This window comes from Myripristis murdjan, chromosome 12 (assembly GCF_902150065.1).
Source record: "Myripristis murdjan chromosome 12, fMyrMur1.1, whole genome shotgun sequence".
Taxonomy (NCBI): domain Eukaryota; kingdom Metazoa; phylum Chordata; class Actinopteri; order Holocentriformes; family Holocentridae; genus Myripristis; species Myripristis murdjan.
Window position 1 is genome coordinate 17,818,943 of NC_043991.1, and position 18,436 is coordinate 17,837,378.

General features: G+C 39.7%; 1 protein-coding gene across 1 annotated transcript; it reads left to right on the forward strand.

Annotated features, from left to right (window-relative positions):
• Positions 1-295: 295 nt before the first annotated feature.
• actr1b (actin related protein 1B) lies at positions 296-12,581 on the forward strand. The gene is made up of 11 exons (XM_030064828.1): positions 296-490; positions 1,311-1,375; positions 1,545-1,620; positions 7,856-7,981; positions 8,090-8,214; positions 9,567-9,783; positions 9,893-9,985; positions 10,165-10,339; positions 10,427-10,488; positions 10,650-10,690; positions 10,802-12,581. Exons 1-11 carry the CDS (start codon positions 443-445, stop codon positions 10,902-10,904), a joined length of 1,131 nt encoding a protein of 376 aa, XP_029920688.1. The 5' UTR covers positions 296-442; the 3' UTR covers positions 10,905-12,581.
• Positions 12,582-18,436: the final 5,855 nt, after the last annotated feature.

Consider the following 18,436-nt stretch of genomic DNA (forward strand, 5'->3'; position numbering starts at 1 on the left):
TGATAAATTTCTGGAGACTTAAATTACTCAAGTCAAATTGACACCAAAAGATAAAAATGTTAATACATCTGAAGGTAACATGATAGTTAAGTGCTGAAAAAAAAAAAAAACGAGGCAGCATTACAGTAAAATTCAACAAATATGCTGGTTTGTGTGCCCAAGATTTGACAGTCAGCACATGGGTTCCTCTTCCGAAGCAAGCTGATTGGCTGGTGTGTCTCCGTCTGCCGTTGTGATTGGTTGGCCTTGCTGTCCGTCACGGTGACGCAGCGGGGATAAGGTTGTTGTGGTCGAGGCGGTCCAGCTCAGCCAGCTTTAAGGAGCGGCGACCAGACGGCTGAGTCCGGGGTGACAGGGCGATTATTTTACATGGTTATACCGCTGAACGGGCGCGAATACACGCACAGACTGATAGAAACCTGTCTCTCCTAGTTAGTCCGTCATGGAGTCCTATGACATTTTAGCTAACCAGCCGGTTGTGATTGATAATGTAAGTATGATGATGTCATTCATCCACACCCTAACCGAGGCCGCTGGCTAGCAGCACCGGCTAACTGTTAGCTTAGTTATTGTACTATGGCTAACATCACTGGAGGAAATTTCCGCCAGCCTCGTTGACAATGAGCGAAATGTAAGACGCTGTGTTGTCAAATTAGCGCATTAGCAACACCGTATGGCCGCCAATACCCTGCGTTTCCTTGTTTGTGCAGTTTCAACCTAGCTAAAACTATCCATTGACCGGCTAAGCTAGCAGGGAGGTTACTGGTGTTGTTGCTACCACTGAAAGCTTTCGTGTGCACATTTTGTTAGCTAGCTAGCGCTGGGCTGGTTGCAAGGATGCAGGGGTTAACTTGGGCTATTGTCTCTGCAGGATATTACCGATTTTTATTTTTTCACTGTAGCACACATTTTCGCATCTGCTTGTCTGCTTGTGCTTTGTGTCGCCTCACTGTAAAATGAATGGAATCAGCAAGTTAGTGATTTTGCAGATTTGGCCGTCTTTGCTAGCTGTCTGATCATACCGGCTAGCAACATTACAAGACAATGCTATTTTTTTTTTTTTTTTGGACAGAGAGGACATAGGTGGCAGTGATTCTCTTGGCATACAGGGTTGTGAATGCTAATACTGTTTTATGAAGTAGGGCTTGGTGACTGCTGGTGGCCTCAGGCTGTGTCTTATGACAACTCCGCTCTCCCTTTCCACTCTCACACACTCTTGCCTGCACAGCCTACTGTGTGAGGCATGGCAAATTTAGTTCAGTCATCACTCAGGGCCACTACTCACACTGTTTTATCCTTTTTGTCCTCAGGGATCGGGGGTTATCAAGGCTGGTTTTGCAGGTGACCAGATCCCCAAATACTGCTTCCCCAACTAGTAAGTTTTCATTGACCTCTTCCCTGTTTTCCTTCAATACAAACATAACAGGAATGACTTGTTGGTTAAGTTGTATCAATTATCAGATATGTCATATTTTACTTAAGTGTATATTTGTGTCGGTGTCATGTTTATTGTTTTAACGTCTGTATTTGCCTCTGTGATACAGTGTAGGCCGTCCCAAGCATGTGCGCGTGATGGCAGGAGCCCTGGAGGGAGACTTGTTCATCGGACCTAAGGCAGAGGTACCACACACTGCCCTCTTTCATATTCACTAGAGCACACAGATGAACACCCCCCTCCATTTAAAAAAAAAAAAAAAATACAGACCACAACTTAAAGTTTAATATCTGATAATTTCTTATGCACTAGACTTGTTCTGAGATCTGCTAGTGGCATCATCCGAAGACAGCCAAAAAAAACCTATTAAGTCATATTTTTGTAACGTTTTCAGCCCAATTCAGGAATTTGCACTAACGATCTGGTCTGCAGAGTAAGGCTGAGCCATAAATTGAATATTGATAATCTATTAAACGTAATTTTGTTGGAGATATAACGTGTCATCACCATGAACAGCACAATTATAATGCTGTATGTTTTTAAAAAAATCTCCTTTTATGAATGAGATTCTTGAACACAGAAAAAGGCATAAATAGCGGCAGCAGTCTCACCAGTGCGAGAGTCTGTTAGAGAGAGAAAGAGCGACACAGAGAAAAATGTGGAAATGCTTCTGCAAGACAGTGGGTCTGTTTAATAAAGGCAGAGGAAGATGACAGTTTACTTCCTAACACTTAATTCAGAACCCGTTCTGCTGTTCACAAATCTGAGTTTTTCTGTGAAAATCTGTTTTAACAGAACAATTACTGTGGGTCTTTGATAGTTCTGTGGTAAATTAGTAGGCTAGTGATTGCTTATGGAAGAGGGGTGATCTCCGTCAGGGGGCTGATCCACAACATGTAGTGACAGTGTAGTGTCTTCTCTGCTGTCATGTTTGGAGTCTGACAGAGGAATTGGTCCCTATGTCATCTCTAAGCAACTAAAGTGTTTCCATCTCCCATTTAGCGCATTAATGCTTTTCGAAAAAGGCAAAAAACACAGCAAATAGTTGAGAAAGTTTTTTTGAATTTTGACATTTCCGTCAACCTTTTCTAATGCGATACTTCAAAATGCGCATACAAATATGTTGATGGAAACATGGCTACTGTACATCCCTGTCTGTATTATCTGGTTTGTGACAGTTACCATGAATAAACTGAGAGATGCAGTTTGGAAGCCAGCTGCCAATGAAAAAAAAAAAAATTCCATTTTTTTTGTTTTGTTTTGTTTTGTTTTTTGTTTTTTGTTAACATCATTGTATATGGGATTATTTTAGCATGAATGTCCATTTAAAAAAATAATGGTAGTTACCAATCACACATTAGCTATTCATTGCAAAGAACAGCAACTAAATCAAGCCCAATATTCATTTTCCTCATAAATGTTTGTGTGACAGTGGGAGAAGTAAAGATCACTAAGAGAACTGAATATATTGTTTACATGTGAGAGACATAAAGAAGAGTGTTTGCTGCATAAAATTGTCACCTGCACTGTGGCTTTTGTATCTTTTCTCTCATACACACATATATCAAGATATATATTGTCAAAAGTCTCAAAAATATCAAAGCATTTTTTTGGTCATATAGTCTGGCCCTACTGCTGCACAGTGACTTAAAGGGATAGTTTGCACTTTTGGACATGAAGTTGTGTGAAATCCTCCCAGAAGTTTAGTGCATGAAAAGGGATTTTTTTTCTTAAGGTGTCCCCTGGGGAAAGTTCTGGCCTCCTGAAGTATTGAAAAAGCTACTTCAGCCTAGTTTGGTGGGATCACAAAAATAAAAAGTTTTGCTTCTCAAAACAGTGTGTAATCTAAATAGTAATACATTTCCAACACAAAACCAAATCCGGGAAAAAAGTCAGACTTCACGATCACTCTGCACCATATAGCACTAGTTAATCTGTTTTTATTTGTATCTGAGATTGCCACTGTAGTGTCTGAGGTTGATTAATCTGATTCACCCACTTTATATGGCCAGCTCAGTTTCACTATTGTCTTTGCATTTCCAGTCACTGTACTTCAAAGCAAAGACACTTGCTAGTGTAGATAATCTCAATCCAAATACACAGTGTACATATGGACAAAGCTGAGTACCTAGCTCATTGTCCTTTTAATATTATCTGAAGAAAATCTGCATGTTTTCATCCAGAACTAATTGATTCGAAAGGCTCAGTGATCCCTTGGTAGACATTTCACCTGAAGTGGAAGGACAAAAGCAGCAAGACAGTGACGTACTTGTTGCCTAGAAACATACCATGGATAGTCTGATGGCTCTGTGTAGAACAAACTTTATTGGCACTGTCAGCCAGGACAGGTGCAGTCCAACAAGATGATTTATACTAAAGGTTTCTTAATAAGAGTATGGAGAGGGTCATCATCCATGACAAATGGGCTAATGTGTTAAGTGTTACCACACTTTACCATACACATAGATATAATAATTTAATAGCTAACAAATATAATCGATTTCAGCTTTAACTTAAATGTACCACTCTGTTTAAACTCTTTTTTTTACCATGTCACCTATTGCCTTCAAATTTTTGTATGAGGGAAGTGTGCATTTTCAAACATGTGGTTCATTGTTTCCCATATATATAAAATACAAAAAGCAGTATCTCAAAGAATAAGAGCTCAAAATTGAGTTGGATTACTCTTCTAAAGTTATCAAGTGGAAGTTAGCAATTATTCACTCAGATGCTGTTATTCGTATTACAAAATTATTTCTGCAAATGCAACCTCCTGAAAGAAAGTAGTTCTGTAATGCATAAAGAAACCATTTGGGAGAGTAACTGCCTTCTTTTACTTTGTTTTTAGGCTAAATTAGTACTAAAGGGATTTGGGTTGAAATAGGCCTCAGTCAGAGTTGTTTAAGTGTGTCTAGATTACAGGTTACAGCCAAGTTGGAAACAAGCTAGGTTGGTTTATTGAAACTGATAAATGTTGTTGATTCTCAGAAGGATAAATAAAATGCATAAGATCATTAAAATGTGTGAAAATATGTTGGGCAGGCTGCTCAAGTATAGTTTATATGTGGAAAACATTGCAGTTAACAATTTTTAAAGCTGGTTAGGCATGGCATATGAGTTTCATATCATTTAGGTTCATTGAGGTAAGTAAACATTTCAAGAGGTAGTTTTGCTTCTTACCTGTCCCTTGGTATTTGCTACTTAATACGACTACAATACTTCCTCCATGTTTGACTGGCCAGCTCCCTTCCTGTCTTGTGAACGCAAACTTCACCGGGACTGTTTTTCTCCAAAATGAATTCAGCATGTTGTCTAACAAACAACACAAGTTTGAGCGGCAACACTAAGCTGAAAAAAATGATGTGAAGAATACTCAACAACACATATTTGTTTGGGATTCATTATCAGTATAGCCTATTCATTATCTTGCTTGCTAACTGGTGGAACTACTTTGTTCCTATATCACTACACAGCGGTTTCACCTACCAGGCGTGTAAACAAACAAACATACAGTGAAGAGGGGAGCTGCTGCTTGGTGATCATGAAACAAAGTAGTTCCACGTCATATTTCTTTTAGCTTTAGCTTTCATTTACTCGAGTATTGCTCGGCTTAGAGTGACTCACCAGTGACATTTTAAAAGTGATTCAGTGCTGTAGTCTTTATTCAGTTTAAAACGCAGCCTAGAGAGCAGTGGACATCAGCTGTGAACAGTATATAACACTGACTAGTCACCTGTGTTCCTAGTTAAATTATCAGTCTAGTCAGTAAAGTCAGAAACTGCAACATACGTGTCATTGATCTAAATACCAACATAGCATTCATGAGATAAATAACATTCACAGCATGTTTTTTTTCAGTTTGGCCAGTCTCTTTATGGGCTGAGCAGAGCTGACTGTCATGCAAGTTCCTAAGATAAGACACAAGTTAGGCAGATTCAAACTGCACAAATACTTGAAGGACATTTCCAACCATTCACTTACCTAGACCCTGTTTCCTTATGAAAATCTGTCATCATAGTTAATTTTGACTAAAACAAACTCCTAAAGCACAGAAAGTAAGTCCTTTACAACAAATTTATTATGTTGTTACATCATAAAACATTTTATTATTAATAGATGCAAATGCAAGCTCTCTCAATTCACGTGTTCCTTGTACAGTTTTGATTCCACCTCAGTCACTGATTTAGCACTTTGTTCCTCATTGTTTACCTGCTGCGACTGCCTGCCTCACTGTTTTGTCTGCACCCCGCTGCATCACCGCTCATCTGGCTAGAACAAAATTCTTTACATGCTTTTGTTGCGTCAAGAACTGCAAAAATGTTGTCGTGTCATGTAAAAGCTTAAAATTGTCCTATATGCACTGCTAGACAAAAACACTTATAGGAGGGAATAGGGAAAATGCACTTAATTACTGACAAAACCACCCATCTAATTAGAATCAGCCTAAGTCATACAGTCTACCCTTTGTAGTTGTTTAAGTTCAACAAACTTTGGGCACTCTAATTAAGTAAGTAAAAACTGTATTTATCTGAAAGTTCACTCCCACAGTGCTGGAGTGAATGATCTGCACAAGTTGGTTGTCAAGCTTTAATCCAGTTCATCCCAAATCAACTCAGTGTGTTAAAGGACAGTGATGACTTTTAACTTTCCTTCATCTTTCTTTCATTCTTTAAATAGTTTTGACAGAGCTTGGACTCATGCTTTGGGTCATTATCCTGCTGCATCCCAAAGAGCTGCCCAGCAAGTCTTAAACCAGAGGGTCTTTGAGGCTGCTGAAGAATAACATGTAGCTCCTTTCGTTCAGGAGTCCACTCACACGCCCAAACCACAACACTACCTCATCTGTGCTTAACTGTTGCTGTTAGTGTGAATTAATTTTGTCTAAGCTCAGTGACGTACTTAGACTCTTTCTGATAAACCAAAAATCCCAAACTATAGTCAATTATAAGACAAATATGTTGTCTATTACAGGTGCCTGTTAAAAGTAACTAAATAATTCCCAATATGCTCAAAAGTCACAAACATTTCTTACCTCACTTGCACCCTTTCCTAACTTATATTTTCTAATGTAAGAACATTTACAACAAGTGCACTGTTTGACATTTAAGTATAGTATATAGCACAATTGTCAATATATTGTTTTATGTTGGCTTCTGACCTGTTGCTTCAGTGTGTTGACTTCTGATAAAAGCCCCTCCTATGGAGGAAATCCATCTCTTGTTGTGGAGACTCACAGACTTCTAAACATCAGGCGTGAGCTGACTGGTCAGACAAAACATTTGTCTGCAATTTTTTTCCTTCCTGACTTCAGTGTCATCTGATTATTTTGGACTTACATTTCTGAGATCTGAGAAGTGACACTTGTTTGTGGACAGAAGAGGCAGTGAGAGCGCCCTGTATCCCCCTGAGGAAGAATTTGTCAGAATAGGGATAAGTTGTGTTTGCTATAGGCTATGAGCAACAGACTTGCACTATAAAACCTTTCACAGATTTGCACTGTAATCACAATGCAGTGTCAGTGTGTCACCTAGATTATCTTTCAGGCCTGGTGCTATGCACCAAAAACCCCTAAACTGACGCAGCACACAGGATGGCATATTGGTCCAGTTTTTTTCAGTCGGAGGGCACAGGAGGCACTGCACTTTTTATTTGCATAAGCTTTTGTTTACATTGTATATTCAAGGATTCAAGGTGATCACAAGGACAGGATGTTAAATACGTTGCACTTTTAATGCATAAAAATAGGTTGTAATGTTATTTAAAAAAAAAAAAAAATCATTCCTCTGACCTTGAACTTTCTGTGTTCATTCATTACTGCACTTAATCTTTCTGGGTTAGGAGAAAAAAATTACTAAAATGAAGTAAGAAGTGCTGTCATTACAATAATTTTAAATAAGCCACATTCCATCATTCATAGCATGATAACTTAGTAGACAAAGTGGAGACATGCATGATTAATCAATTATTTGGTCAACCGTTCATGATGGCCATTGTTGACTTTTAATTTGTGGTTGCATTTTTTAGAACTAATGTTGCCCGATTTGTTTTGATGGGTCATTTTTATAAGGAGAAAGTAGATCTACGTGTATCACAGGGGCTACTGTAGCCTACATCAAATAGCGCTGCCATTGTGAAGCATGTGACTGTTGATTTCTACACTGGTTGCTAAATAGTGTATCATCATAGTAGCACTATTATTGAACCTTATTCACAAGGGGAAAACACACAGTAGTACTGTTGTAATTCAAGTTTTAACTATGCATTTTAGCTTTAAGTGCTAACAAAGAACAAATTGATTTGTTAATGTTTTTCATTTAAAATCATATCATTGTGGAGTAATTTAGGAGGTTTACTTGCTTTTTTAAATGTCTGATTTGATCAATTTCTCTTCTCTCTGTCTGTTCTCTCTCTGTTGAATAGGAGCACAGGGGTTTATTGTCAGTTCGATATCCTATGGAGCATGGGATAGTGAAGGACTGGAATGATATGGAGAGGATCTGGCAGTATGTCTACTCTAAGGAGCAGTTGCAGACTTTCTCTGAGGAAGTGAGTGCTTCTCTTATTTTCTACACTAGACTAATAAGGTTGCATATTCTGCAGATCTAATGTTCAAATGTCAATAATCTTGCTCTGCGTATTTCCCGTCCTTTGTAGCATCCTGTACTGCTGACTGAGGCTCCTCTCAACCCCAGCACAAACAGGGAGAAGGCTGCAGAGGTGTTTTTTGAGACTTTTAATGTTCCTGCTCTCTTCATCTCCATGCAAGCTGTTCTTAGCTTGTAAGTACACCATGCTCTGTCTGTGACCTAGCTACTTTTATGGATACATGGCTGTTTATGTGTATGACACTTTCTAGTATTCACCCAATATCCATATTACAGCATCAGGCACTACCCCCTGTTAATGCCAACAATTCAGTCCTCCAAACATCATGTATAATTCAAGTATAAGTGTACAGTGTGCAGACATGGTCCAAATACCAGCAAACCTCCCTCCCTACCTACCCACCCAACCCCCCCGGAAAAATGAATATGATGGTTGGTGTAAGATGCGCCAGTTCCAGCGTTTCCAGAAATGGGTGTTCTGCTAGGATTTGGGCACTACAGTGTATTCTCAGAATGATGCCAAAAACCAAAAAAACATTGTCATCTCAAACACTGATAAGAAAAGCCAGAGCAGAATGGCAATACTTGTTCAAGTTGACAGGAAGTAACACCTCAGGACATCAGTGATGTTTGACACACAGCGTGTCAAACTGAACTGGATGGGCAGCAGCAGGAGAAGACTAAGCTGAGATAAACTCTTATCGCCGAGAACAAAATGAAGTTGCAGCAGATACACAATTATCACAACTGCGTAACTGAAAAGTGGAAAAATATTGGCCTGACAAGTCTTGGTGTCTGTGCCAGAATTTGGTGTAAACAACATGAATCCACGGATCCATCTTGCCTGGTGTCAACAATACAAGCTGGGGTGGTTGATGTTTTAGGGAGTGTTTTCCTGGCATGTTGTTGTGCTTTAGTACTAATGGAGCAACATTGTTGTTGACCAGTTAGAACTTTTTCATGGATCATTTTCAAAATGTCTTAATGCAGTGGGGCTGTGTCACCTGATGCCTTTTATATCATATTGATAATGCAGTGAGCTCTGGGAAATCTCACTGGCAAACTCTGCAGATTTGTGGATTTTCTGAAAGAGCCCCCCAAAAGCCATATGAGAGCTCTTTTGGTCTAGAAGAATTAAGGCAAAGGATAGCCCTAACACCTCTTGGACTTCTCATGAGTCTGTGTTAGAGTCCACAAGTCTGTGGAAATCTGGACTTTTGGCTTCAGCAAGTGAAATGTATTAAGTCCCCAGATCTCAACCCAGTAGAGCTACTTTGGGATGAGGTCGAACAGGGTGGTAGCGTTATCAGTGTGCTGCTTAGAAATCTGAAAAAGCAAACATGTGTGACAAGGTTGAGTCAGCTTAGTCTGAGATTCCCGTTGAATATTTCCAGAACCTTGTTGGATCCTTTAAGACGTCATGTTCATGTTCTCAAGACAAGCAGATACATGAATAAAGAGGATACTTAGAGTGTAGGCTGTTGTGTACAGGTATGTGAAGGTGATTCTACTCTGTCTTCCTGCAGGTATGCCACAGGCCGTACCACTGGCGTTGTGATGGATGCCGGTGATGGTGTAACCCATGTTGTTCCCATATATGAGGGCTTTGCCATCCCCCACTCCATTATGCGTGTGGACATCGCCGGAAGAGATGTCTCCCGATACCTCCGTCTACTGCTACGCAAGGAGGGCTACAACTTCAACACTTCTGCAGAGTTTGAGGTTGTACGCACCATCAAAGAGGTATGAAATAGGTGGATGTGCATTGTGAGGATACATTTTAGAAATGGATAACTTTTCTATACATGTCTAATGTCTAATCATTTGGGTTTATCTATGTCCCACTCTGCAGAGGGCCTGCTACCTATCTCTCAATCCACAAAAGGATGAAACTTTAGAACCAGAGAAGGCTCAATATGTACTCCCTGATGGTAGCACATTAAATGTGAGTATAACTGTGTACAGTGTCTGAAATAGGTCTCAAACATGGGCACCATCAAAAAAATTACACTTGACAAGATAATTCCTTTTTAACTCACCGAGACACAGCCTTAATTTACTCTCTGAAAACATCCACTCCATTTTGGCTCCATATCGTGAAACCTTATTCCTCCTCTGTGCCAGATTGGTCCAGCTAGGTTTCGCGCTCCTGAGATACTGTTCAGGCCCGACCTGATAGGAGATGAAAGTTCAGGCATCCACGAGGTCCTGGCCTATGCTATCCAGAAGTCTGACATGGACCTGCGACGCACACTATTTTCCACCATAGTGCTGTGCGGTGGATCTACGCTGATCAAAGGTTGGTGTGATAAAAGCATTTGTGTGACTGACATTGACAGTTTCACTCTCACAAACAGACTCTCATTAACTGTTTTGTTTGTCTCAGGCTTTGGGGAAAGACTACTAACTGAAGTCAAGAAGCTTGCACCCAAAGACGTGAAGATCAAGGTAGGCCTAGATTGTGGTGGTGTTTATGTTGATTTGGCGGGGCTGACAGTTTCTCCCTGCTGTTAGGTCGATATCTCATGGCTCTCAGCTTGTTGTGAATGCTCTTTCTAACATCGGCATGCTCTCTGTGTGTGTGTGACTTGTGATTGTTTCCTGTCCAGATCTCTGCTCCTCAGGAGAGGCTTTATTCCACATGGATTGGGTAAGTATGCCTTCCTCTCTGCCATTTTTTGATATTGTGACATGCCACACTTGACAGAAAAACTCAGGGGAATCCCTATGTCCTCTCTACCTCTGCCTTTTTCGACTGTAGTGGCTCTATCCTGGCGTCACTGGATACCTTTAAAAAGATGTGGGTGTCTAAGAGGGAATATGAGGAAGACAGAGCACGTGCCATCCACAGGAAGACCTTCTAATAGGGGCAGGTGCCCTGCAATTGCCCCCAGAACTGCCCTCAAATCTCCCCTACCATGCTGTTGGAGACTCCCATATTACCTAGCTACCTGCACCAATCATCTCCGGGTACCTATAAATTATCCCCTATAAAACCACCTGCTTCTTCTTCTTCTGTTGGCCTACTCCTTTTATCCTACCACTCTGAAACACACACACTGGGGTGTGTCACTTTTTGTATGTTACCTCCTTTTTCATTAGGCTGTCTGTATCCTCCTCCTCCTCCCCCTTTTACCTGGTTTTGGCCGAGGGTGACGCCCATCCGCCACCCTTCAATCTCCCAAACATTCACATGCAGAGGGCTGCCAGGGCATCGCAGAGGGCAACTGTTAGCACTGTGGACTCTGCTACTTCTCTTACTACAGACCATGCTATAATATAATCTAGTCCACTTTGAAGTATTGATATTGCTCTCTCACCTACAAAGCCCTGTATGGTGTCAAATATCATCAAATGTCAATAAAAGTGAATGTTTTTTGCTACTGTAAAAAATTCCATTCCAAACCGAAGAGATAGATTTTTTTCTTCTTTAAAACTGTCATCACAGTTTTAAGGTAATTGCGTGATGTCCATTTTGTAGTCATTCTTTTGTTTTTATAATTTCTCAGTTGATGGATTAGCTTGTATGGAACAATGGTTTTAAGTGCTATAGGAATACATAGTGCTAGTTTTGGTGGGTTACCTAAAAGGTAAAGATAACCACTGTATTATGTGTGGCCTAAACTGCACAACTACCACCTTGGCGCAAAGTAACGCAGAGAATTAAATCATTAAATTGATTGAATTGATATCACCCCCTATTATCTTGTTTATCACTACCAATGAATTGTTTCAACATGATCTCGACCTCCCATTTTTATGTTGATGTGACAAATGTACAGCATGTCCATATTGTTAGCTGGGGCTTTCTCAGTTGACGGGATTAAAATGAAGTATTGGAAATGCCTTGAAACTGGCACAGGATCTCCCCTTGAAATCCATCACAAGGGTTCTACGTTTACAATTATTGAGATGCACACATGGCTGTTGAGCGCAGCCTAAAGTGGATATGATGAATTGGTTGTTCTGTTGACCCCAGGTATCTGTTATAAGCGGTTTGCTTTGCTCAGTTGCATGTTAGCTGTGTAGAGTTAAAAATACCCACAGTCAGCCACAGACGTTTGTTTATCATTATGATTATAATTATTATTATTCCCTGGACTGGTGTTTGTGCTCTGGTTAGCAGCAGTGACCAGGTATAGAGGCCAGGCTCTGGAGTCTGGATGGTAAAACAGAAAACCAAACTGGCTGATCAATTGTCTGTTTTGTACCATTCTCCCCTGTCTATGTACTAGTAAAAGTATGGGTCTTATGATTTCCCTGCATCTCAATGGCAGTGAAGGGGTTGTGTCCAAACCTGTGTCCGCCTTACTCTTGTGCATCTGCACTTGAGCGTCCACATCTTGCTTTTGGGTGTTTTTAAAGAGAAAAAAAAAGGTTGTAAACTTCATCAGCCTTGTGTACAGTGGAATGCTTTTCAAAAACAACCACCACAAAAAGATAGGATAACAGACTAAAATGTACAATACTGTTTATTCAAGTGTTTGCTTTTACTTTTCGTAAAATTCAATATAATAAATAAGTTAATGGCTGCTGCTTGAGTGTCTCGTCCTTGGTGTCATCTCTCTGCTGAACTTGTGTGATGCTTAGACTCAGCTTTGTTTTGTAGAATGATGTTTCCATCTTTCCCAGCTCCTCTGCTGTGTGATATCTGTGAGGGCATTTTATATGTATTTGCCTAAAAGAGGAATTTGTTTTGCACATTGAGTTGGCAATCTACAAAAAACAATGTAATAATAGAGTGATTAAACATACAAAATACTTGTATTAAGCAGTGAAGATCCTTTGGCGATGGGACTTAATTAAGAAGGAAACCATATTGGCTGCTTTCTGTGAGTGTAATTACAGAGTGGGATCAGTGGCAGGGGATTTGTGTTTGGCATGTAAATGCAGCAGCCATGCATAATGGTCACCACTAGATGTCAGTCTAACAGCATCAATATGATGCAAGAACATGAATTTGGACTTGACATGTTTTACTATCTAAAATTAAAGAGAGTGTCCTTTTGACTTTTTTTTTTTTTTTAAACATAATACTAAGGTTTGTGTCACTTTTATTGTGTGCAGATAAAATGTTTGAAACCTGAGCAACATGAATTGATTTCTCTCTAAGCATTCCATAGTTATAATTAAATTAGAAGAAAATCGCTATAAAATTACCCCAAAATTAGCCGAAAGTTGAAAATAGCAGAACTACCAGTGAAATCACCACAAAAGTACTAAGCAATAAAATACAAGAACATGGCCATAAAATGAGCAAAAAATTACCAAACTGTATTTGTAATTACTGAAATTAAGTTGAGAAAATGATCAAAGCCTCCCACATTTGTTTGTAAATTCGCTTTAGTACTCCCCACCAACACACACACACACACACACCATCCCGTGTCCCTCATATTCCTGTTATTATATCCTTCCAGTTTTCTCCCTCATTTTTTTTTTTTTTTTTTTTTTTGCCTTATTTTCATCACTGTAAGACCCATATTGTTAGCTAAATGATTGCAGTCAAGACAGCCCACAGAGCTAATCCAGGCTTACTGTGACTGTAAGTGGGCTTGCAAACCAAATTTTCCAATAAGCCTCTGAGTGATCTCTGACTCATTCCACGCAGGACTCAGATGAACATGAATCACATCGTACACCTACACACACAAACCTGTGTATGTGTGTGTGTGTGTGTGTAGGTTTATTCAGAATTTTTCCATTCACAATATTCACAACATTATTCTTAAAATTAATTGCAGAGTACCTACAGCATTTTATCAACTCTCGATCTTGTAGGTTGTGTTGTAGGTGTATTTACAACTTTGATACTTATGGGGGCGCTGTTGTGTTTTAAAAAAATTAGTTTTTGATTGGTAAAACTCATTTCCAAACAAATTTCCTCACTGATTACTATAAATATGTAAATCTTTGATAGATTGCACCCTTGTCAAGTCTCAGAGTGCAGTGTGGATCTGGACCAGGACAATTCACAGCTGATGGCAGGGCCGTACCAGCACATTTGGGGGCCCGTGCATTTTACCATGAATAGATCGATGAGGGGCCAAAATATCAGCAACCTGTCTGACACAAGACCACTTTGGCGCACTCTGTTTTGAACTGTTTTATTGCGTCTTCGATACAATATGCACAAAAGATCACACCATTTTTTAACCCTTTGAGACGCAGGAGCCCATAAGCAGCAAAGCTTTTATTTTATTTCAACCTCTGAGCAAAATGTATTTTTATTCTTCATTTTTTTTTGAGAATTTATGGAGATTTTGTAGTATTTAAACAAAGTTTTGCTAATTTTCAGCTTTTTTTTTACTGTTTTCTTTCCAATTTTCAGGCCTTTTTTTTTTCACTTTTCTTTGGAAATTCTGATCATGTTCTTGTCATTGTTTTCCTTTTTGTGCTAATTCTCATAAATAATTTTCATTTTATATATATATATATATATGTATATATATATATATATATATATATATATATATATATATATATATTTTTTTTTTTATTATTTTGCTATAATTTTGCTATGCTATAATAATGATTTTCTTGAATTTTTATTTTATTTATTATTTGCAAAGTTTTGGGTCATGTCTTAATAATTTGCTGATCACCTTTTTCCATATTTTTGGACAAAATCAAGTGAGGTTTCAAAGGGTTTATTTAACTTTAAAAAAAAAAAAAAAAGAAAAAGAAAAAAATAGGTTAGAGAGTGGGAGTCCTATATTGAACAAGGCCAGGCCCTTGAGGTGCTGTGCCTGATCTGCTGAGTGGGCCTGATGCCTCTGGTTCATAGCCAAAAAAAAAAAAAAAAAAAGATCACCCTTAGCCTTGCACTTAGAGATAAAACAAACCAGGACCAGAGACAAGCTGACATTTCAGCTGTAAGCTTGCTTCAGAGCCATCACATGTGTGTTTTCTCCTCTCGCGCCTCATCCTCTTCATTTTCAGGCTTGGCAGAGGCTGCTGGGCTCATCACATTAGAGCAGTGGCAAAACAACAACAAGCAGCCTCTCACAGTGGTGATTAGAGCATCATAGGACAGGACAACAAATGGCCAACAGGTTAATGAACCAGGAAGATTTGAGATTGCGCAAGACGTCTTCATTAAGAGACAGCTTATATACAGCTGCATGCACTGATATCATCATGCCTAAATACTGAAGAATTGCATTCTAGGAAATGAGGTGTAATAACATATACCCACTAACTCTATAGCACAGTGTAGCACTAGACAATTTACCTTGCCTCACAGGGATATTATGCCAAGTTGATTTATTCAAAAACTTCATTATTTCAGGAAAAATCTTTTCTTGAATGTTTACACACAGATGCATGTTTCTCCTTGGGAATAAATAGCACCGATTTTAGAGCAACACCATTTTCCACTAATATTTCTAAGTGCTGCAGAATTATGGAGACGGCATAACCACCTGAATGTGGTACTTGCACAGTTTGTCACGGCTGAGAAAGGACACAAAATAACACAAAATCAGCCATCAATCCTATTGGGCTGGTGCTAAAAGCAACACTGAAATATGGTTTGTTTTTGGAAAAAAGAGGTACGGCGTGTTCCAGGTGATGGCTGTGCGATGAAGACAGGAAAAGTAGCACAAAGCTGTGAGCTAGAAGTAGGAAAGTTATGTTCCTTATAAAATATTAAGTGGGATTTTTTTTTTCTTTAAGTAAAATAACCTGCTGAATTATGGAACGGTTATCAGATGTCAGCCTCACAGAGAAATGATGGCTGGAGGAAGCAAAATATGGGGGAAGAGGGATGAAGTAAAGATCTAAGGAAAAGAAGCAAGCAGGTGAAGAGACAGTGGTGAAGAAAAAATGAATTAAATCCCTCCGATATGTCATTCTCTGCTCCCTACCCTTAAATTTTTTAAGAAACAAAGGCATCTAGAAGTCCATGTTCATCACGATCATATAGCTGTGGAGAGGCACAATGACATACATCAGAGACGAGAGATCAGCTATGCTCTCTAATCTGCTTTGAGTGTACGCCTTGAAATCCAGCGGAAATATGAAAAACACAGGGTGGGAAGGCATCAACATCCTTAAGAGAGAAATAAAATCATCCCACCGGTGTAAAACAAGTGTTTCCTCTATTTAGGTGCAGTGGGGATAAAAAAAAAAAAAAAATACAAAAAGAGGTGGATGGTGGACAGGAGCAGGTGTGTACGTGGCGTGTTTTCAGTGATTCGGTAAAGAAAGCTACACAACAAGAGGGTAGCATTTAAACTCTTGTATTCAAACACATTACAGAGCATTAGGTTCAACATATTCTCACAGGCTACATTTGTCTTCGGCAGGTTAAGCTACATTGTACAACATAAAACTCAACTGGTAAACACAGATTAATCATGTCATAACGTAAGGCAAGGCATACTATTTTTCTGCAGCTCGGTATAGCTGGCCATCAATAACATATGAAAAAGAAAAATCCCTGCAAACTAAACATTAACATGACAAAAGAATCTGACATTCAGCATGATTTATGTCAACTTCAGTGGACATCACAGACATCAAGACAGCACCATATTAACCCTTTGAAACCCTGGAGCATATGTGGGCGCTCTTATTTTGAAAGGCGTTTAGCTTTTTGAACAAAATTCACAAATTCACTTTACTGCTTTGCATTTTTATTTTTGGGGGATTTTTTTGGCACAATTTTCTAGATTGTGTGTGTTTATTTATTTCACAAAGTTTCTTGTAATTTTTTGTTTTTCTTTATCTTTTTTTCATCTAATTTCAGTTTTTTTGTTTTGTTTTTGTTTTGTTTTCTTATTATTAATTTTATAGCCTTTATTTTGCCAATTTGCTAATGGTCTACTGTGCAATACATTCGCTCAGGTTTCAAAGGGTCAATATGCGTCTATCACTTGTCACTGAGAAAAAATGAACTCTGAAAGTCATACAGCTGATTTACAAATCCACTCTGGCAAAGACCTTGTCAAAGCCTCAGCAAACAACACCGAGCTGTGTTAAGTAGCACAGACCACAGAGTTAACAGTGTTGGGTCATTAGATGAGGCGCTGTAAATCCTGAATGTGTGTGTGTGTGTGTGTGTGTGTGTGTGTGTGTGTGTGCGCGTGTGTGGATGTGTTGGTGTGCGAAGAGTGTGAGAACAAACAATCAAGAGGGCGATTACTCGCTCACTCAATCGTTCACACTCCCTCCCTCTCACACATGTGCGCACACACACCTTTGACACATAGAGCATAACAGAACGTCTGCGCACACTTGCACACACTAATGGACGCCTTAATGCAAGTGCAAACAGATTTCACATCACTGTTTAAGCTTATCATGAACGGTCCAATAATACTCGGCATGATGTCAAAACTATTCATTTTTAAGTTATCGCAGTGAGCTTACTGAGCCAGAGACATTTAAAAGCGTTTTGTGTGTTTTACTCCCACATGGGGTGGGGAGGCTTGGTAATCCAGCTTGTGTGCCAGGTATTCAGAGGACTGCTTTCACACAATTAGCGCACTGCATTACATGTCAGCCTGGTGAAACGCTTCTTCACGCTTCTGTGAGTGTGTCTGTGTGTCACTCCACGAGTTTCACAAATAGCAACTCTGGGTAACATCACAGGTAACCAAGGAAACGGGAATGGGGAAACTGCACTTCCCGTTTGCAATTCTGCCACGAGGGGAGACAGAAGAGGATGAAAACAGGGCACAGTCGATCCATACATTCTCTGTTCACAGGCAACATCACCTTTTTATGCAGCCTGCAAGTAAATCTCCAGTTTTGCCTGCAAATTTAACTATTAGGTAATGGAGTAATACATTTCCACAGTTCATCTGTTTGTTCTTTATTCTTTTTATAAATCAAACTAATGCTAATGTATGCAAAGTGAGTCACCCATGCGCAAGCCCAGCAAATCCCTCTTCAGTTCAGGCTTGGCGTGTTTGCCAGGCAAACTGAATCCCTCTGTGTGGTTGTGCACAACGTCAAACGTCGGATGCTGTGCAAACCACTCAGCGCAGTGCAACCCCTCCAGCAGCCCTGGAGGTAGGGACTTGAGCAGCTGGTGGCAAATCTTATCTCTGTGTACTTGTCATGTCAAACCTAAGGGATTTCAGCGGCATCTCCAATGCCCTATCATCTTACTCTCTGGTATCAGTGATGAAGCCGTATGCATGACCGAAACAAAGCAGTCTAGCAGAGTTTTACAGTATCCCTTGGAACAAGATCTGCCGGTACAGTAAGTCTCCCTAATTGAGGTTTGGAGGGATCAGGGTTGAGAGGATGGCCAGGGTTGATGCTGGAGAAGGACACGCATATTTGGACAAACTAGACCCCATGTGGGAAATCAGGCTCCAGTTCTGATCCAGTGTGCACAAAGTCCTTCCAACCCTTTGTGCCAGTGCAGAGGATGAATGCCTGG